Consider the following 22,711-nt stretch of genomic DNA (forward strand, 5'->3'; position numbering starts at 1 on the left):
GCCCTGCACTGTGCAGATCTGCACCAGAAGACAGTGGGGTTTTTAAAAATGGTAAGTTTACAGTTGGGTAGTACTTCTAAGCAAATCACAAGAACTCTCCATGAAAAGATTACCCACTGCACAGAGTTCCCATCGTGGCTCAGTGGTTAAAGAGGACATCCATGAGGACAGGGGTTCAATCCCCCGCCTTGCTCAGAGGGTTAAGGATCCGGCGTTGCCGTGAGCTGTGGTGTAGGCCGGCAGCTTCAGCTCTGATTTGACCCCTAGCCTGGGAACCTCCATATGCCACGAGTGAAGTTCTAAAAAGACAAATATATATATAATACATGTATTACTCACTGAAGCTGTTTATTCACACAAATGGCGGGAAGAGCCTATACAGAAGCCTGTTGCTTATGACACAGGTGTATGTGACACACACAACCTAACACCTGGTGGCTGTGATTAACAACACTGAAGGTACAGTCAACTGAAGAAAAAAGCAGACTAATTCGGGCTATATTAGTGGGAAGCATTAAGGGCCCTGGAAGGGAACAGGGAAACTGCTATGGCATCTTCTGGGAGGAGAACGGGGAGCCAGGGTGGGCGCCGGCGACACTCTTCTCACTAATCCCCTCCCTGCTGCTTGATTCTTAGGACATGCGTATAGGACTTATTTTGAAATGTTTCATATACCATATTAAATACTTTCTGCTTTTTCAAAAGAAAACAATGGCCATTTCTGGACAGCACTATAGCTGAATGAGAGAGGCAGGCCTACAGTATAAAGAAATCGGCAGAAGGTATAAAGCATCACGCTTTCTAAAACATAATGCCACATTCTATAAAGAACTCGAAAAGGTCTGGTTAATTCAGTAAACCCAACTGTAGGAACCTATCCTACTCAATTAGAGACATACAAAGATATTACTTATAATACTGAAAATATATAAACAACTTAAATGTTAAATAATAAAGGAAATGATTAAATATCACGATGCTACATTCAGATGCTGAATACTTTAATAAGGTAATTCACAATAGTGACATGAGAAAAGCACTCATGGCTCAGTAAGTGAAAGAGGAAGAGGTGTATTTACAATATACCAAAGGGAAAGAATAGGTCACAAAATAGTACATAGCTACATTTACAATAAAAAACTACTCCTAAATATATAAACTATTATGGAAAGCATGTATAGCCAAAAAAAAAAAAAAAAAACTCTGCAAGATTACACAGCTGACCCTTGACCAACACAAGGGTCGGGGCACCAACCCCCACATAGGTGTCCCCCCACGACGACAGTTCTGTTTCCTCTGACGCAGCTTCCTGCGAACCAGGCAGAGCTGCAGGACACACCACCTGAAAAACTCCATGGACAAGTGGACCCACACAGGGCAAACCCGAGCTGTTCAAGGGTCGACTGCACATGCATTCTCGACAACTGGTGTGATTATTGGTTCTTTTACGTTACTCTGTTAATGTTTAGTAACATAACTTTCCCCCCAAAAAATACGTATTACTTTTGCATTTAAAAGATAAAAATAAATTACTTTATATTAAAAATTAAAGACATGTAAAAAGAGGATACAAACCTATATACAAAGTATAATCTCAATTTTTAGGATGCAAATGTTATATATACAATTTAAACGCCATATGCACTTCTGTCTCAGGAGGCAAATATATCGAATAGTTCTCGTAATCACCCCTGCACGGTTTAACTGGAGGGACTGTAATTTTCTCCTTTTTACATTTGCATTTTCCTAATTCTCTACAGTGACCAATAGGCACTATTCCAGAGCTACCACAGCAGGTCGCCCACCAGGCAGGGCAGGGCTCCCTCCTGCGCTCAGCCCTGCAGCCAGCATCCTCCACCTGTCCCAGAGCCATGCCTGTGGCCCTTTCAGGACTATTCACTCTGGTGCATAAACTACTCTGGGTCACCAGGAATTTCTTCCCTTCTCCCCATTTCCCACATGTCATGGGATCCAGGAGCCAAGCAAGGGAATTCTACCATCTTTAGAGACAGAAGATTTACTTTTGGCCATTCAGGATTCTACCAAAGTTAAATTTCTGTTGCTGTTGTTGTTTAAAGGCAGAGGTAGGCAAGCAATGTGGACACAGTTTGATAGTCCAAATACACCACACGTGAAAATGGCTCTACCTAAGGTGTTGTGACTTGAAAATAAAACGCTTTACCAGAGACCTGGAGACCAGCCGAGGCAAATACAGTGATGAATGATGCTTGAAACCTATACAAAAGGCTGCCTAAAACTCATTCATACCTAAAATCCTCCTGACTAAGGATGAGATGCATTTGAAAAGTCAGTTAACAAAAGTACAGGCCAAAATAATTACCTCTTCCTTTTCATGCAGCATAACATGCGCTTTGAGACTAGCCACTCTGGAGAATTTCCTGTTACACACGGGACAGGTGGGGTCCGCCCCATTGTGGGTGCATTTGTGAAGTGTCAGGTTGAACTCAACATTAAAGGTTTGGGGGCACTGGTCACAGCGATGTGGCTATGTGGAGAGAAAAGTCGAGAAGCCACTGAGATACAATCTTTCCACAACAACAGTCATTCAAATATTAACAAGCACCATAATCACAGACACACTTTCTAGCAACTTCTGAAGGCCACCTGGACCCAAAGTCAGTAAATGCAAATGGACTCAGTAAAGCTCTTCACAGTCTCTCACGGAGCACAAGGACGATGCCACGTCTGTGCAGAAAGTAAGTCTAATAAGAAAGGCTGCAGAGAAGTGTATCCGAATGGAGCGTCTGAGGTCAAAGTGAGAAACTTCAACTCACTGGGTAGAATTTTTCCCTTCTTTTAAGACAACTCCACTGATGTAAACAAAATCACTTCAAGTAAACCAGTAACAAAAACTGTTACTGGATTGGAACAGTTGCTTGTCCCCATCTAAATGTCCCCCGGTGGAGGGCATCCCGCCACTTACTTGTGGAGAGCAAGCAATCTCAGTGTTTCCCTGGGGAACACCCAGCCCTAAGGGGTCAGTATTTTCACATGTCCACCCTGGAGAAGGCCGGTGGGCACCAGTGTTGGTACTGTGCAACTAAAGGGACAGCATTATCACTCCAGCGGAAAGCACAGCCGAGCTGGTCACATCTGTCCTCCAGAAAAGAGACCCTAGTGTCCAGGGGCTCGCAGCTCACACCCCCCGAACCCAGAGAAAAGGCGCACGTGCTCTTCTCTGCACAGCCCATGGCCACGCTCCACCCTCAGGCAGGTCCCTGCACCGGGACACAAATGCCCTGGATCTCGGAGGCCCTGCAAAAAGCCTTCAAATCCCTGTGGAAGATAGTGTTGCTCCCTGTGGAAATATGATCTCAAATACCTCAAATACCTTCTCAAAATGCAGCACCACTCAAGGGTAACACTCCCTGCCTGAGAAAAACACATCAAGATATGGGTAACTGAAACTACTGAAGAAAGTTATATTTTCAGAGTATTTCTCTGTCTACCATAAATAACTTCATTAGATTCACTAGGCAAGCTCTCACTTTCTCTCTTCTCTACCAGTGGCTAGAAATACTACCACTAGAAACAAAGTGCCAAAATAGGTAGTTATATAATATGGAATGTTCCACAATTCAGGAGTAAGAAAATGTTGAATTTACATGTGACTTTTACAATTCCTCCAGTTTCAACGCTCACATCGCTGACATCCCTTTTTAAAATACATACCTTGTCGTTTCGCTCGTGATCCCGCATGTGGCGTTGAAACTGGGACTCTTTTGGAAAAGATAGCAGACAGATTTCACATTTATGGAAGTTTGGAACTTGATAGGCATAATTAGTGTTCTCCGCATTCAATGTTAAAACTCCATCTATAAAATTGCATAAGTATAAACAATAAATACCAGTGGTTATTCTCATCACATAAATAAAACTAAATTATTTGGTTATTGTTTAAAAACCAAATGTCAGAGATTTATGAGAGATCTCAGATGAAACTGATGACATCTTAAATTCTGTAACGGACATGTTTTAAGTTAGAAATGAGACATGTCGAGGTGACTGAGACACAGGATGACAGAAATCTAAACACCCGTGAAGAGGATTTTTAGGAACCTGAAACCGCACTCCTGAGGCTTGACTGATACCCACTCAAGGACGCAGAAGCCATAATGCTTCTAAAACTTGCCAGCCTGCTCAGTACTGTTGCTAAGTCACAACACACCACAGAGGCATTTCACCTCTACGTCACACTGAGGGTTCATCAATAATCCAGTTCTTAAATCACTCAGTAAACAAAACTCCAGTAGAAACATAAAAGCTATTTGCTAATTCAATCTACCTCTGAATACTCCTGCAAAGCAAGATTAAGTCAAAGAGGTAGAACCTTTGTTCTCTTTCATGCTTATGGTTTAGGAACATAATGGATTTCAATGCTTTGGACAAACCTCAGGTTCCTCAATGCACTTTCTACAAACCCATCTAGGAAAATGGATATACACTTAAAAGTATTTTCAAAGAAGAATAAATATGCAGGAGTTCCTGCTGTGGCCCAATGGGATTTGTGGCATCTCTGGAGCACTGGGGCACAGGTTCAATCCCTGCCCGGCACAGTGGGTTAAGGATCTGGCATTGCCACAGCTGCAGCATAGGCTGCAACTGTGGCTCAGATCTGATTCCTGGCTTGGGAACTCCACATGCTCATGCCCCAGGGCAGCCAAAAAAAGAAAAAAGAAAAGAATATTCAATAATCACAAAAATATGTCAAGAACGTCACAAAATAAAAATATCCTAAACCTCTTCAATTCTTGAAAATAAGTAAATACACCCTAAGTCTTAAAATTTGGGCACAAATGCCTAATACATGTTAACTATTCAAAGACAGAAATGTCACATACAACTATTTGTATCCAGTCTGACCCCAAAATATTACAATTTAGAAATTTGGAAGCAGGGTAGGGGGTTAATTTAAGACTCAACCCAGCTCAAATGTCCACGTGGCAAACACAGCACTCCACATTTTCTCTAGACCTTTACATCCCTTTTCTGAGGAAAAAGCCTGCAGCTCCCACCTGGCCTGTGGAGGGTATGCCTTAAAGCAAGAGGTGTGAGACCCCAAAGGATGGGAGTGCAGGGGGAAACATGCTGGATGTAGAGCAGAAAGCGTGGAGAAAGCTGGCAAGAGCTTCAAAACTTCTTCTGGCAGATGCTTGAGTAAAGCGAATTCCATTTTCAAGGAATACTAATGTAATTCAAAAGACTGCAACTTAACTAACAAGATGGGTCTACTAAAGGAAAAGACAGAATTTTATTCCACTTATTCTTAACTCTACCCACATTCTACCCAAAGACCATGCATTCAAAATCTCTACAACAACAACAAAATGTTTAATGACTCCCCAGGCCCAAATAAAATGACTGCTGGGACCACATTAATTAACGTATTAATCCCTTTGGAAAAGTCAGTACTATGGGAAGAAATACTTTAGAGGTTAGGAAGGCACAAGTGAAATATCTGATGAAAACTGGGTTTTAAGAACTCAGTACAAATGTTTTAACCTAAAGTCTGAATGCAGTAACAGAACTATGTGTGTGTGTGTGTGTGTGTGTGTCCTTGGTATATGGATGTTTCCAGGCCAGGGATTAAACCCAGACCACAGCAGTGCCACAAGCTGCTGCAGTGACATCACTGGATCCTTAACCCGCTGCACCACAAGGGAATTCCTGAATACAGTAATAAAAGAGCCCCTCAACTTAATTTCTAAAATGCAAAAATAAAAGGCTATTTAATGATTTTCACAGCCTCTATGTTGAAACTACTTCATATGATACCTAAAAATGAGAAGGGATTTAATGAACTGCAATTGATAGATGAAACCCTAAGAGACAAGAAATTACACACTTAAAACTGAAATGATGTCATTTTGCTTATGAATTAAGACTTTTCTAGAAAACAGTTTTATCTTAAGCAGCAAGACTTCACTCTTTAACAAAACTCAAATTGTAATAAAATTCCTTTTTCAGTTAAGTCCCTCATCCCTGTGATAACATAATATTAATTTGGTTCCGACAAACTTAAAACAACAATAATTCAAATTAAAAAAAAAAATTAAAGTATAACTAGAAAGAAAAAAAATGCTTTAGTTTTCACATTGAGTATAATTTCAAAATCCACATATCTCTAAACTCTGACTTTGGACTTTGACTTTGGAGTTCCCATCCTGGCTCAGCAGAAACGAAAATATCTAAATAGTATCCATAAGAACACTGGTTCGATCCCTGGCCTCGCTCAGTGGGTTAAGAATCCGGCATCACTGTGAGCTGTGGTGTAGGTTGCAGACGCTGCTCAGATCTGGCTTTGCTGTGGTTGTGGTGTAGGCTGGCAGCTACAGCTCCAATTAGACTCCTAGCTTGGGAACCTCAATATGCCATGGGTGTGGCCCTAGAAAAAAAAAAAGACCAAAAAATAAAAAAATAAAAATAAATAAACTCTGACTTTCCTTCAGAAGAAACACTTTTTTTTTTCTCTCTCTCTCCTTTTTTTTCTTTTTAGGGCCACACATGAAGCATATGGAAGTTCCCAGGCTAGGGGTCAATCGGAGCTGCAGCGGCTGGCCTACACCACAGCCACAGCCACACCAGATCCTTAACCCACTGAGTGAACCCAGAGATCAAACCCACATCCTCATGGATACTAGTCAGGTTCATTACTGCTGAGCCACAATAGGAACTCCCAGAAGAAATGCTTTGTAAACATGGCCATTTCTCTTCACGGAGAAAGATCAAAGCCTTTCTCCCAGGATGAGGCGGGCCACTTTGCTTCCTCTCTGCTCAGAACTGGCCCTTTCTGGGCAAAGGCCTCAAAATGACCCCTTTTGTCTATTCCCTCCTCAAGTTCATTCATACTTCTGGTCCCCAGAGTCCTTGTGCAGAAAGAGGTCTATAAAATCAGCGTAATCTTCGGACAGGCTTCAGGAGATCACCACCCCTGAGCAAACTGCATGCAGACGCACATGTGTGCACAAGTCTATGTTGAGGAGGGGGTCTCTGCAGCCACAGGGGCCACGAGATTTAAGAGGCCAGGGATCTAAGTAGGGTACCATCAAATGGTACCATTTTGGCTAAGTTCTACCCATTTTCCTTCCCTTTTTTTCCTTTTTTTGGTCTGTCTTTCTTTCCTTTCTTTTTTTTTCCTCCCTCATATTCCTACAGCCAGTGTTTCCCCACACCAAGTTCCCTTGACTTCAATGTGCCCTCAAGGCCCACCTTGGCAGGGTTTGTACCTATGGGGCATTGTCTTTTCAGGCCTCAGGTTACTACATCTTCTCTCATTATTTTTAAAAGGAATATCAACCTTCTTTCAGATATTTGCTTTTATTACCTGTAAATTTTTATTTTTAAAGAAAGACTTTAAACACAGGTAGATGTACATTGACTTACAGAGACATTATGCACTTAAAAAATTAAGTATTTTAAAATTAAAACAAAACCCCAATTATCTACAGCCTCGCCATCAAGCTAGAACCAGAAATTCTAGGTTCAAGGTCTGATCGTAACAGAGCTTTGAGAATGACCCAGCAGTGTGTTGCTGAGTATAATGGTTCCTTTGATAGTGTAAAAAACTAATTTTCTGCACATATATACTAGAAGATTTCTTGTTGACCTGTTTGCTATCATTATTCTGTCTTTCTTCTCCATAAGCATACAATTAACAGCAGCACTAGAATGACAACCAGCAGAGCTGGAGAGCACAGTGGAGGCCTGCGTACGGTCCACCCCAAGACTCAGCACTGCTCGCCAAGAAAACATGCAAGTGCAGTTCACGTGAATTCTTAAAACAGGGATTGCTATGGGCTAAAATATGGGTCACAGGTCACAGCACAAAGGTGAGGGTGACTTCCATCCCGCCTCCTCACAATGTTGTTGCAAAGATCCAAGCAATACAAACATGAAACAAAACATATTTTTTTAAAAGGTAAAATGCACACCAAAGAGCATGTTAAAAGTTAAATGACAGACAAAACCAAGGGCTGAGGAGCCTGTATGGCAGCAACTGCAAGTTTCACCTATGGCCAGAATGAGCACAAACTGAAAGCTGACCAAAAGAAGTCAGACAGGAGGAAGCGTTCCCCATGATATCTTATAAAGTTCAATAAACAGGCAAAACTAATCCAGGTTGTAGAACATTGGGACAGGAAAGGCTCCATGGGGGTACTGACTGATGGAGCACGATGGGGTTTCTAGGGTGCTGTTAATAATCTAAGAAGTTCTATGTATAATTATATGAATTGTTACCATAACTCATATAATCTGGATGCTGATTATATGAAAAAGATCTCATAGTGAAAATTCACTGAACTGAATTTCTGTTCTTCTCTGTATGTTATATATCAATATAAAGTTTACTTAAAAGTGAAGTGCTACTCAAGTTCCCTGGTGGCCTAGCAGTTAAGGATCTGGCATTGTCACTGCTGTAGTATGGGGTTCGATCCCTGGTCAGGAAACTTCTGCATGTCACAATGTCACAGGCACAGCCAAAAAAATAAAAACTAAAGTGCTATAATATACAACTTCCCTTTGTATTCCTGTGTTTTCTTCCAGATTGGGGTCAACTAACTAGGATCTAACCTTTCTAGTAAAGAGAGTTTCACTGAACACCACCATGCTCACTGGTTTACCTATTGCCATGGTGGCTTTCAGGCTGCAACAGCAATTGCGAGTTGCAACAGAGACCTTCACTCCACAAAGCCTAAAACATTTACCACCTGGCCCTACAGAAAAAGTCTGCCAACTCCTGCCCTCAGTGGTAAGCCATGACTCCATACCAGCTAGCCTTCGCTCCTGTAATCCCGAAGCTCCCACCACTCCCAAGCTCCTGGGCACCACAGTGAGGTTCCCAGAGTGATGACAGCCTAAGGGTTTAGAGATGCAGGCTTTATTTTCTACAACAAACAGCCATGATAGTTACTTAAGCATAATCTTTTAAAAACAAAGTCTTCTGTCTTAGTCACAAGATAGAAAGACTAGAGGTTCTCCTAAATAATTATTTTCAGAAAATTAATACAATAAAGGCAGTCACCTCTGTATCTTGCCACTCTCCCCCAACACCACTGTACTCACGCCATATCCTCTTACCCCGTCTGCTAAGCATTCTCTGCCAGGTACTTTCAGTAAAGCAACAATGAGCATTAGAGCCTTGGTTTGCCATACAATGGTTAGCAATTACATATTTCCTAAAAATGTGCAGAAATGGTGTCTTCTAAGTATGACAAGTGTACCAGCAGCAGTTTGTGAGGTGATTTTAGGCAGCACAAGAATAACTCACAATTTTAAAATGTTTTAATTTCAAAATGTCTTGGCTTGGTATAAAGTATACTTGAAACTTAATGTAAAGTATAACATCAAAACAGTGAGATGCTGGCACTTGGATAGACATATAGGCCAATGGAAACAAACCCACACACCAATCATCAATGGATTTTCAACAAAGGTGCCAAGACCATTCAGTAAAAGAACAGTCTCCTCAATAAATGCTTCTGGGACCAATGGATGTGGACCTTCACGTCACACCATACACAAAAAAGACCTCAAAATGAATCAAAGACCCCAGTTTAAGAATTAAAGCTATAAAACTCCGAAGAGACATAGGGAACAAGCTTAATAACTAGGGGTGTGGTGATGGCTTATTAAATATGACACCAAAGACACAAAAAAACAAAGAAAATGTAGATAAATTGGACTTCATCAAAACTGAAAACTTCTGTGCATCAAATGATGTTATCAAGAAAGTGAAAAGCCAGAGTTCCTGTTGTGACACAGTGGAAACGAATCTGACTAGTATCCATGAGGATGCAGGTTCGATCCCTGGCCTCACTCAGTGGGTTAAGGATCCAGCGTTGCCATGAGCTCTGGTGTAGGTCACAGACATGGCTCAGATCCCACACTGCTATAGCTATAGCTCCAATTCAACCCCTAGCCTGAGAACTTCCATATGCTGCAGGTGCAGCCCCAAAAGCCAAAAAAAAAAAAAAAAAAAAAAAAAAAGTGAGAAGTAAGCTACAGAATGGAATAAAATATTTGCAAAGCATTTATTTGACAAGGGTCTAGTACCCAAAATATACAAAGAATTCTTCTATCAGCCACAAAAAACAAACAGCTCAATTTAAAAATGAACAAAGGATTTGAATAGGCATTTCTCCAAAGATACACAAATGACCAACAAGTACATGAAAAGATGCTAAATGTCATTAATCATTAAGGAGCAGACAAGCTGATTCTAAATTCTGTATGAAACTGAAAAGTACCAAAAATTATTAGGAAAACCGTGAAAATGAAAACCAAAGCTGGAGTTGACATTGTGGCCCAGCGGTTAATGACTAGCATCCATGAGGATACGGGTTCGACCCCGACCCCTGACCTCGTTCTGGGTTATGGATCCAGCATTGCCGTGACCCACAGTGAAGATCAAAGACTCAGCTTGGATTCCAAGTTGCTGTGGCGTAGGCCAGCAGCTACAGCTCCAATTAGACCCCTAGCATGAGAACATCCATATGGTGCAGGTGCAGCCCTAAAGACAAAAAAAAAAAAAAATTTAAGACAAAAAAAAATAAAAACCGAAGCAGAGGATTTATTTACAGTACCAGATATCAAAATCCAGAATTAAAGTAGAGTAACTAAGACAGTAAGAAATTAAGGGAGTTCCTGTCATGGCGCAGTGGTTAACGAATCTGACTAGGAACCATGAGGTTGTGGGTTCGATCCCTGGCCTTGCTTAGTGGGTTAAGGATCCGGTGTTGCCATGAGCTGTGGCACAGGTCGCAGACATGGCTTGGATCCCCAATTGCTGTGGCTCTGGTGTAGGCTGGTGTCTACAGCTCCAATTCGACCCCTAGCCTGGGAACCTCCATATGCTGCAAGAGCGGCCCAAGAAAAGGCAAAAAGACCAAAAAAAAAAAAAAAAAAAAAAAAAAAAAGAAATTAAATAGGCAGAAACAAAAAACCAATGAAAGAGAATTGAGTGCAAATACAATTCTTCCACCTCTACAGTCACCTGATTCACAACAAAGGCGAGACTGTAGTATAACAAAGGATGATCTTTTCAACAAAAAGTGCAGATTAATTAGATATCCACATGTAAACAAAATCTTGACCTTTTCATCATAAACAAAAATCAATTTCAGATGGAGTGTTGTCGATCTAAAAGAAGGAAAACAAAAAAGCTTCTGGATGAAAACATAGGAAAATGTTTTTGTGACCTTGCAATTGTCAAAAAAAGCAATAAGCATACAGGAAAAAAGTAATAAGCATAAAGGAGAGGATTGATAAATGGGACAGCATTAAGATTAAAAAATTTCTTTCATCAAGAGTATCCTTAAAAGAGTGAACAGGAAAGTACAAAGAACTCACATAGAGTATATATATAAAGAACTCCTATGGATCAATGATAAAAAGACACACAACTCTTCACCAAAAATACACAGATGGCAAATAAGTATATGAAAACATGCTCAATGTCACATGTCATAAGGGAATTGCAAATTAAAACAAGGAGATCCCAATAATACACACCTATCAGAATGGCCAAAACTGGAGTACCCATCGTGGCTCAGTGGTTAACAAACCCTCATAACCATGAGGATGTGGGTTCAATCCTTAGCCTTGCTCAGTGGATTAAGGATCCAGTGTTGCCATGAGCTGTGGTATAGGTTGCAGACGCGATCAGATCTGGCATTGTTGTGGCTGTGGTATAGGCCAGCGGCTATAGCTTCAATTCGATGCCTAGTCTGGGAACCTCCATATGCTGCAGGTGTGGCCCTAAGAAGACAAAAGACAAAAAAAAAAAAAAAAAAAAAAAAAAGAATGGCCAAAATCCAAAATAATCAATAATACCAAATGCTGACAAGGATGTAGAGTAACAAGAATTCTCAGTCACTACTGATAAGAACAAACAATGGTACAGCCACTGTAATGAAGTTTACAGTCTTAACTGTATGATCCAACAGTCATGCTCCCTGGTATTTACCTTAATGAGCTAAAATCTTATACCCACACAAAAACCTGCACATGAATGTTTAGAGCAACTGCATTCATAATCACCAAAAAACTGGAAGCAACCAAGATGTCCTTTAAAATGTAAGCAAATATTCTGTGGTACACCCATATAATGGAATACTATTCAGCAATTAAAAGAAACATCTGAGAAGGCTATATGGTCCTATACAATTCGGATTCTATGACATTCTGGACTAGGCAAAACTACGAAAACAGGGAACCCTAATGTAATCTATGGACTTTATTTAACAATAATGTATCAAAATTGGCTCATTAGCTGGTACAAATGTACCACACTAAAACAGGATGCCAATAACAGGGGAGACTGTGAGGAAAAAAATAAAAAGTACACAGGAACTCCATACCATCGCTCCATTCTGAGCAAGCCTAAAAGCTGCTCTAAAAAGAGTCTTTTAACTAAAAACATTCGACTCAGCATAAAAATTGGAAAAGACTTAAGGGCTTCACAAAAGAGAACAAATGGCTAATAAACATAAAAACCTTATTAGCACAGAACTGCAAAATAAAATCAAAATGAGATAACACTACACATACCAGGAGAGCTAAAATATCAAAAGGACAGACAATATAAGTGCAAAGAGAGCAATAAGACAAAGACTGCAGAGAAGTGGGACAGTCATACCCTGCTGGTGGGAGAGTAAACTGGCACAGCCGCTCAGACCCAGAAGTGCATAGACATTCTATGAAGCACTTAATTGTAATAACCTAAAACTGTAAACACTCCAATATCTACAGCATGAAGGATAAATTGAATGACAGTATGTTCCTATAATGGAATACTCTACGACTATGAAAAATGAACGAATTCTGCTATACAGTAACAAGAATAATCTTGTAAAAACAAATATTGGGGTGTTCCCATTGTGGCTCAGCAGGTTACAAACCTGACTAGTATCCATGAGGATGTGAGTTCAATCCCTGGCCCCAATCAGTGGGTTAAAGGATCCAGGTTGCAGATGAGGTTTGGATCTAGCATTGCTGTGGCTGTGACATAGGCCGGCAGCTGCAGCTGCAATTCAACCCCTAGCCTGGGAACTTCCATATCCTGCAGGTGTGGCCCTAACAAGAAAAAAAAAAAAAAAAAAAATTCAATTAATGAAGCCAGAAACCACAGGGCACATACTATGAAGTCAATTTACTTTAAAAGCAGATAAACCTAATCTATGGTATCAAAAGGGGATAGTGATGGTCAATAGTAATAGCAGGAACAATAGGAACTTTAAAGGTACTGCTAATGTTCTGGTTAATATGAAAACACATGAAGCTTTTCACCTAAAATCTGTGCACTTTTCTATATAGATGTGCTATTCAATTAAAATAATCATTCAAGGAGTTCCCGTCGTGGTGCAGTGGTTAACGAATCTGACTAGGAACCATGAGGTTGCAGGTTCGATCCCTGGCCTTGCTCAGTGGGTTAAGGATCCAGCGTTGCCGTGAGCTGTGGTGTGGGTCACAGACACGGCTCGGATCCCACGTTGCTGTGGCTCTGGTGTAGGCTGGTAGCTACAGCTCCGATTAGACCCCTAGCCTGGGAACCTCCATATGCCGCGGGAACGGCTCAAGAAAAGGCAAAAAGACGAAATCATAATAATGATAATAATTCAAATACAACAAAGAGGTTTCAAAAACACACATTTCTGGCTTCCCTGAAAAAAATCATATGTTATGGCAATAATTTAATGGGCCAAAGTAGGAGCCACCCCTGTGGAAAAAAATAGGAACTCTGCAATTCTCCAAAGTCCTCAAAGCTAGCTATGAACTGCTATTACCTCTTCCCTTGAAATGCTCCTCAGTTTACATTACCTATGTGACCCAGCGACAGCTGAGTTTCTGACTTCAGCACAAAAAGAGCACAGTCTGTTCACACAGTTTATTAGATTACACAAATCTCTCATACTTTTTTAGGAAAGCACCAGTTTTCAAGCACTCGGAGAGACATTCGGCGGATAACACCTCAGAATTATAAGGTCATCTCTAAACCCCGCACCGCTACCCTCCCCTCAACCAGTGGTTCTCAGCCTTGACCACATGCAGCTTTAAAGCCATGATGCCTGGGTTCCACCTCATGGGCTCTGACAAAGCCTGGTCATCGAAAGCTTAAAAAGCTCCCAGGTGATTCCATAATGTGCTAGGTCCTGCTGCCACATTTCACATAGCAGAGTTCTACCACTAAAAAGGAGTTTGAAAATCACTGCTCCTTCCTTGAGTGCAAAGATGCTTAGTACTCCAACGCAGAAACCCTGATACACAAAAAGTGTTATTTTTAAAGCTGAACTGAATCTAATGAAGAATTAGGTGTAGCATGGTTTTTCCAGACCAGGTTTGTGTCAAAGACCAAAATTTTGAACCCCAGTTAACTCCCTACTTGATTCCAGGATCACAAAATCTTTAGATTTTTTTATGTTACCACACTTTCCTCAAAATATCACACTCCAAAATTCTGTCTCCCTAAAAAGTTCAATTGTGGAGGACAGGTTGCTCCTTTATGAAGAAATCTTTGCATCCTTGGACACCTGATCTAGAGAGAAAGTTACTGTTTTAAGCAGAACCTATCTCCCCCTAAGTGTCACCCACCAACAATGTCTGGTTTTACCAGGGAAGCAGAGCCTCCTGCTGCCCTATAAGGAGTTCAATCTCCCTTCTGCTGCCTGTGCTGGCAGTGTCCTGGCCTCAGAGGGAAGAGTATAGAGTTCCTAAATTCATCTAAAGAGAATCTAAAATGGCCTGAACTGGTATCTGAGCAAGAATGGACTTGTTTATTTGTCTGGCCGTCTCAGCTCTCTGGAAATGAAGTATTACAAATATCCCTTCAACACAAAACAGAAACTTAGCAGGAGGCCAACTAAAGGTTCAAGCCAAGGAGAAAAGGTCTGCATTATTCTATTGGAAAAACAGAGAGAAGCCATACTAGATCCCAAAATGTAGTTTCCACCATGTTTACACTGCTGCTTATTAAGAGTAAACTAAAACAACAATGATAAAAAGCCCTCTCTTGAATATCTCTTGTGGTGTGGCAGATTAAGGATATGTAGCGCTCAGGTCGCTGCTATGGTTCAGATTCGATACCTGGCCCAGGTACATGGGCGCAGCCAAAAAATAATAATTAAAAAGTCTTCTCTCACTCATCTTTCTATTCCCAGGACAGTAGGCTCAACAAATGCTGCCAATTTATAGATGAGGCTTTTTTGTTTGTTTGTTTGCTTTTTAGGGCTGTATGTGTAGCATATGGAAGCTCTCAGGAGTCTAATCTGAGTTGCAGCTGCCAGCCCACACCAGGGCTACAGCAATGCAGGATCCTTGAGGCTTACTTCTTTACTTAGGGCCTGAAGCTAATTATCACTTTAAAGAATATTTTTGAGTAGGCCTCTGCCTAATCACTTCTTGAGGTTTCAGTTTTGACATCATTTTCTCTGGGAAGCCTAGACTTCAAGTGCTTATTATCTGCTGCCATAAACAGTATCCTGAAGACCCAAGGCAGGGATCTCAGTCTCTGTTGCTAAACTTTGCACCCACCTCCAGCCCCAAGCCCCCCTGAGACAGGAAGTGCTTTCAAATACTTGCAGAACAGAGGGATTAAGCCACATGTAGGGATTGATACCTATCAAGGCAGGACGATGCAGTGTACACTTTGGACTTAAATGCAGATTCTAATCAGACTCTGCTACTTACTATAGCTGGGTGGACCTTTCAGATCAGTTAACCTGAGCCTCATCCCCACGTCTGTAAAAATCCCTATCTTCCAGGATTTTCTTAGGAATAAAATTCATAACAGTGACTCAGAAAAACAGGCAAAATAATTTCAGAGTGAGAAGCATTAAGATCATGAACTGATAGCATAGCAGTCCCCAAACATTTGGTCTTGGGACCCCTTTACATTCTTAAATATTATTGAGGACCTCAGACCATAACATTATATAGGCTGTACCTATTGACAATTGCCCTATTAGAAACTGAAGCTGAGCAATTTTTTTTTTTTTTTTTTTTTTTATGGCTGAACCCACAGCATATGGAAGTTCCCGGGCCAGGGACTGAATCTGAGCTGAAGCTGTGACCCACCCCAGAGCTGCAGCAACACCAGATCCTTTAACCTACTATGCCAGGCTGGGGATAGAACCCACACCTCTGCAGTAACTTGACCCAGGCAAAAATGTGTGTGTGTAAATATGCATATATTACATACATAATACATATATAAATGTATATATATTATGTACATATACATTGTGTGGTGTGTGTATTTTTTTTTTTTTGGCCATGCCTGTGGCATGTAGAAGTGCCTGGGCCAGGGATCAGACTCATGCCACAGCAGTGACAACACCGGATCCTTAATCACTAGGCTACCAGGGACTTCCTTGAAACTGAGTAATTTTTAAAACACTTATTCACTGAAAAATAAATCTATTACATGTTAACATAAACACATATTATTATGAAATACACACTCTCCAAAAAGCAGTAAGAAGAGTTTCCACGTTCATAAATCTTTTTAATGTCTGGTTTAACACAAGACAGGTGGTTCCTCATCTCTGCTTCTGCATTCTCGTCATATGCTGTTTTTAAGTGGAATACAGAGAGACTTATAGTGGTGATCATTTTACCATGTATACAAATGTGGAATCATTATGTTGCACACCTGAAACAATGTTATGTCAATTATCTCTCTAAAATAAAACTAAAATAATGCAGCCTCACACAGTATGGTGTTTCCACACCTTGACTACTGCTAAGGCATGAACAGTTTTACGCCTAATTACCTGTGTGTGACTAGTGCAAATGTTAACCAAATGAAAAAGTCAAATGGTCTTAGTATTACTACAAAAATATTTACCTTGCAGACCCCTGAAATTGTCTCCATGAACTCCCACACTTTTGAAAACCATTGTGGTAAAGAATGACTGGTGGAAAGCGGGGGGAAAGTAGCAAAAAGGTCTGAAAGGTCTGAAGAGGCCTCTCTTAGGATGCTGAAGCACAGAGACCTACAGAAGAGGAGGTGGAGTCTCAAAATAGGGAACTGCAAAGGCCCTGAGACAGAAGTAAATGTGGTGTCATCTGGAATGCCAAGGACTGAGTGGTAGGGCAGGGCAAGAGCAAAAAGAGATGGACAAATGCCAGATCAGTTAGGATCCTGCAGGAGTGGGATTTTAAGTTAAAGGGATAAGGGATCCACAGCTTAATTTTAATCAGGGTGTGACCATGTATTTACATCTTAAAGAGAGCCTCAGGCCTACAGATGATGGGTTTATAGGACTGGCAGAGAGACCAGAGGCTCCTACAGAGCCTGAAAAATGGTAAGGTGGTAACCCAGGAGAGGGAAAGAGCAGGGCCAACTGAAAATACATTTGGGGGGTAGAAGCTACAAAACTTAAGAAATGTCTTAGGGAGTAAGAGAATTATTTTTCTAAGTTTGAGGCTTGAAAAACTAGGTGAAATGGGAGAGTGGAGGACGAATAATTTCCTGGCCTTATTCCAATGCAAATTTTACATTCTTTTTTTTCTCCTAAGCCTTTTCCCAAGTAACAGAGAGACACTGCACTTTGCTATTCTTAGCAGAAGTCATATCAACAAAAAACTTAATAAACACTGAATAAAATAAGGCCAAAGCAGGAAGAGAGCCCTTTGAGACCTGCTTCCAGACACCATCAGACACTAATCAAAATTCTGAGCGGTTATTACCCGACTACCCATCTGCACACCTGTATTTCCCCAAGTTCCACAAGGGCTACACGAAGTGTGAGCATCCTCGATGAAATTCACATTTACTGCGTGGCAGTGACGTCGGAACACCTTCCTAGTTTACTCGTCTGTCAATTTCAGCAACTGCAGTAACTAGAACGGTCCCATCTGGTTTGGTTCGTCCCCTAAGCTTACACCGACCCCTAGCCCGCCCCTCCTGCTCCCCGATGCCTGCGAGGGCACAGTGAGAAGCGCACGCCGGCCTGCCGGGTCCAGACACGGCCCCGCGCGCCCGCGTCCTGCGGGCACCAGCCCTCCGGGAGCCGCGGGAGAGGCCGGGGGGCCGGCTACCGGGCCCCCCTCCTGCCCGCCTCGGGGCTCCGCACCCTCCCAGCCGCCTGCCCCCGGGCCCGCCATTCCCCGCACGGACGCAGCTTCCCAAAAAGAAGGCCTCCCGCGCCCCGCGCCAGCCTGGCTGCGTGGACGAAGAAGGAGGGTGCGGGAGGAGCGGGGCGCGGGGAGCTGGAGCGGGAGCGGGAGGGGGAAGGCGGCGCGCCTCGCCCCCGGCCCCGCCGCCGTAGCTGCCGCCCGCCCGCGCGGCCCAGGAAAGTAGGCCCAGCCCGGCGGAGGGGCCGGCCGCGCCGCGCCGATATCATTCCGCCCGCGCCCTGCGGCCGGCAGTCGGGAGGCGGCGGCGTCAGCGGCGGCGGGCGTGGCGGGGCCGCTCCCCGGCCTGGACCCCGGACCCCGGCCCCGGCCCCGGCCCCAGGCCGGGCCCAGCCCAGCCGCCCCGCCACCCCCGGCCCGGCCCGCTCCCAGCGCCCCCCGCGCCGCATCCGGGGACTATATTCGCGCGGAGCGGCACAGCGCGGCCGGCCGGGCCGGGGCCGCTTACCGGTGTCGCCGCGCGCCTTGCTCTCCTTGGGCTTCGGGGGGCGGCCCCGCGGCATCGTCGGCGGCAGCGGCGGACCACCCCTCGGCCGCACACACACTCACACACATACACTCGGCAGAGCGCGCACGCGCGGGGATCGGCCGCGGGAGCGCGGCGCGCGCCCGGCCGAGCGGCGGAGGCGGGCGGAGCGGCCCAGGCAGCCGCCGAGCCCCGGCCGAGCGCCCACGGGCCTCACGGGGGGAAGGCGCCCGAGCGAGCGAACAGGAGAGCTCGAACCGCGCCAACTTCGGCGGGTTCCATGGCCCGGCGGGCCGCGTTGGGGGCGTTGGGCGCGGGCGCGAGGTGGGGGCGGGGGAGCGGCGTGGTGCGCATGCGCGTTCCGCCGTTCGGGCTTGGGCGACGGAGGGTGAGCGGGCCGCAGTCACTTGGAGGTGCTGGCCTCCCAGGCGGCTTGGAACACTAGCAGGCCGCGGAACCTCGCGCTCCTGGCGTCTGGGGCTGGGGGCCGGGCGACCCACAATGACCTGGCGGTCCTGGCCTCGAGGAGGTGGGGCGGGCGGGCCGCGGTCACCTGGCGGTCCTGGCTTACGTCTTGGGCAGCCAAAGTCACCCAACAGGTCGGGTCATGGGAAGTAAGTAGGAAAGGTAACCTTGAGCAGGCAGAGGTGGTGAGGAGGAGCTTCCCAGGTGGAGGCAGGTAAAAGAAAACCCCGACCTAGGGTCCATTATGTGCCACATGCGTAGTATGTGACACGTGTTTATATGCTCATGAATTCCAGGAAAACCAAGAGCACTTCGTCTTGATGTGTTGTTTCAGGAAGGCCCTGAACAGACTATAGTGGCAAAAAGCCCCGGAGCCAAAACTATCCAAAACATCAGTCTTGGACTAATGTTCCTATCTAATGTAATGCCTTAAGATTTATAGTTTCAAATGTATTGATTTTTTGTTGTTGTTGTTGTTAGCCACACCAACTTCCACAAAATTCAAACAGGAACATGACAGCAAAGTGTTAGGTAAGGTCAAGTAAAACAAAAGAAAACGTCTAACATAATATCCTCAGAAAAAAAAAAAACTATTTCAAAGGCACAAATAATAATCACTGACCATATTATGAGAGAATTCAAAGGTTAACAAAACAATCTCCCTCCAAAAAACTTGGACTCATCGGGCAAGAAAGACACAAAATTAGTCAAATGTCAGAGGCTTTATTTAAAAATCCACAGAGAACTTTGAGAAGGATAAGATTAATTACAGAGGGAAAAACCCTCTCTTAACTGAAACATTTTTAGTAAGTGGTTGTATTCTAACAGGATGTTCAGGTAGAGGCAACAGGGTAAAGAAACACTAGTGAGTCTTATCTGTCAGGTACTTTATATACATGAAGTTTATTAAAAAGTAGACCATCATAAAAGGAAACAAGTTCAGGTTATTTAACCAACATCAGCCAGCCAATGAATAGCAAATGGGATTTAGCAATCGACATCTGCTGGGGGGTTGAGTTTTTGCTTTTTTGTTTTTTTAGGGCCACAGGTGCAGTATATGGAAGCTCCCAGGCTAGGGTTCTAATCCAAGCTGTAGCTCCCTGTCTATGCCACAGCAACTCAGGATCTTTAGCCCACTAAGCAGGGCCAGAGGTTGAACTCAAATCCTCGTGGATACTAGTCACACTGAGGAGCAATGGGAACTCCTGCTCTTTTTTTAAACTTCTTGCCATGTTTTAGTGCTTTATATAGAATACTTCTAATCCTTACAACATTCTTGCAAGGTACTATTTTACAGATGAGGTTCAGAGAAGTATAGCCTGTAAGCAAATCCAAGCCCCAAACCAAATCTGTTTACCTGTTAAACCCATGCTCATAGTTGCATCAAAGTGAAAATCTACATAATTTTAGACAAAATACAGCTATTTCCATATGCATATTAGTGCTGGGTTACCATATAAGCCTGAGAAAACAGATTGGAAGGAGATCATAAGAATCCTTAGCCATTTGTAGGATCCGGCATTGCCGAGAGCTGTGGTGTACATTGAAGACATGGCTCGGATCTGGTGTTGCTGTGGCTCTGGCATAGGCTGGTGGCTACAGCTCTGGTTGGACCCCTAGCCTGGGAACCTCCATGTGCCACGGGTGCAGCCCTAAAAAGATAAAAAATAAATAAATAAAATAAAAAATAAGAATCCTTAGCCATCTGTAAATCAATATGGATGATGATGTGTTTATGAATGTATACTCTATTTTGTTCTGAAAAGTATTTGAAGCAATTTGTATTGGCGTAAAATAAATAGATGAGGAAATCAGGACAATGGAAAAAAATAGAAAATCAAACTGAGTAAGCACCTAAATAAAATCTCACGTTGTTATAAAAGGCAAAAGTCAAACTCCAGGTTAGTTATGAGATTCTCACATTCATAAGACAGCTATATCCCTTTCACTGTGCCCCTCTATAGTTTTATAGGATTCTTTTTCACCATACAGACATACCTATACATCACGTATATAAGACCTTAACATCTGCAAAGAGAATTATTCTCCTTTTCTTTTTCTTGTCTAATTGCTCTGGCTAGGACTTCCCAGTGCAATGCTGAATAGGAGTGGTGAAACTGAGCACCCTCCTCTTGTTCCTGGACGTAGTAGGAAAGCTTTGAACATTTTGCCATGAATATGATGTCAGCTGTGTTTTTGTCATATGGCCTTTATTATAGTACATTCCTTCTATACTAAATTTGTTGAGAGTTTTTTTCATGAAAGGATTTTGAATTTTGTCAAATGCCTTTTCTGCATCCATTGAAATGAACGTGATTTCTATCTTTCATTCTATTAATATCGTGTATCACGTTTATTGTTTTTATTGCTTTCCAAGGATAAATTCCATTTGATCATGGTGTATGATCCTTTTCATGCGATACTGAATTCAGTTTTTAGAATTTTGTTGAAAATGTCTGCATCTACGTTCATCGGGGACACCAACCTAGAGTTGTCTTGTAGTGTCCTTATCTGCTTTGGTATCAGGGTAATTCTGGCCTTGAAAATGAGTTTGGAAGTGTTCCCTCTCTTCAATGTTTTGAAAGAGTTTGAGGAGAATTGGTATTAATTCTTCTTTAAATGTTTGGTAGAATTCAGCGGCGAAACCATCGAGTCCTGGGCTTTTCTTTGGTGGGAGACTGTTGTTTACTGTTTCAATCTCTTTACTCATTGGTTTATCCAAATTTTCCATTTCTTCAGCATTCAACCTTGTAGACTGTATGTAGGTTGGGTCTCTAGACTCATCCTCTTTACTGTCTCAGAGGGTTCCTTGGAGGACTGTTCTTTTCTTCCTTTTTTAAGTTGATAACTATATCAGACATAAGACAGGGGCATAAAAATGTATGCTCCCCAGAACCAACACAGAGGGAACATCTAGAAAATAGGACCAAGATTGTGGAAGGCCCAAATGTGATTCCCCCCATGACCAGCCCCCATTCTCACCCCCATCCCGAGAACTCCTCCCCTCGAGATGCCTGCTCCTCTGATTCTATACTAGCATTCCCTGCCTTTATGGCTGTGCAGTCTAGTTATTTAGATGTCTTTAACTAAAGGAAGTATTTGTCAATTGGTCCAACTTTGGAACTTTTTCTTAAAGTTCTTCAGAATTCTTCTGCTTCTTGCTTCTTTGCTCAGTATTGTGTTTGTGGAATCAATGATGCTGACACATATCTCTGGAGTTCGTTTGTTTTCACTGTTGTGTAGTATTTCACTCTAAGATATGCCATAGAGTATTCATTTAGTTCATTGTTGTTGGGCTTTGTCAACTTCTGTTTTGTTAAAAAAACATACTGCTATGAGTATTCTTGCATTTGCCTTCTGGTATTGATTTTTTAAATACAGTAAGAAAAATATTTGTGCCTATTATTTTTTGCTTTCAGTTTCTCCCCAAGTCGTCTAAGTTTACTTTTCTCCTCTTTCTTGCCTTCTTTTGGATTGACATTTTTTTTCTTATCCTACTTTTTGCCTTTTACTAATTTGAAAGTTACATACTCTATTCTTTTTTTTTATATTGCTCAATGAATTTATGACATTTATAGTTGTGCAATGATCATTACAACCCAATTTTATATTCCATGCCAAACC

At 42.7% G+C, this 22,711-nt stretch overlaps 1 protein-coding gene and 1 long non-coding RNA gene across 20 annotated transcripts in view; one reads left to right on the forward strand and one right to left on the reverse strand.

The window, feature by feature from the left end:
- Positions 1-18,705, reverse strand: part of ZNF236 (zinc finger protein 236) — a 91,569-nt gene extending 72,864 nt beyond the window's left edge. For 15 of the 18 annotated variants that reach the window (XR_014840822.1, XR_014840819.1, XR_014840778.1 and 12 more), the window contains exons 1-3: positions 18,605-18,705; positions 3,694-3,836; positions 2,342-2,506 (exon numbers count right to left, since the gene is read on the reverse strand). Coding sequence is in view for 5 of the 18 variants with exons in the window: in XM_021099035.2 (XP_020954694.1) it covers positions 2,342-2,506; positions 3,694-3,836; positions 18,605-18,659 (363 nt within the window). In the remaining 13 variants the exon portion in view is untranslated. Of the gene's footprint in view, positions 1-2,341; positions 2,507-3,693; positions 3,837-17,729; positions 18,037-18,604 lie in introns of those variants that run through there. The other 3 variants (XR_014840825.1, XM_085017618.1, XM_021099045.2) reach the window with 2 other exon arrangements.
- On the forward strand, positions 7,111-11,824 carry LOC146406816 (uncharacterized). 2 transcript variants are annotated; one of them, XR_014840849.1, is made up of 2 exons: positions 7,111-9,801; positions 10,700-11,824. It is a non-coding gene; the product is annotated as an uncharacterized LOC146406816 (long non-coding RNA). The 2 variants fall into 2 exon arrangements; XR_014840848.1 differs by having other exon boundaries at positions 7,134-9,801; positions 10,345-10,864.
- Positions 18,706-22,711: the final 4,006 nt, after the last annotated feature.

The sequence above is a fragment of the Sus scrofa genome, chromosome 1 (genome assembly GCF_054392235.1).
Source record: "Sus scrofa isolate SSC_HxYL_T2T_F1_AM1 chromosome 1, Sscrofa_HxYL_maternal_Yorkshire_Landrace_v2.0, whole genome shotgun sequence".
Taxonomy (NCBI): Eukaryota; Metazoa; Chordata; class Mammalia; order Artiodactyla; family Suidae; genus Sus; species Sus scrofa.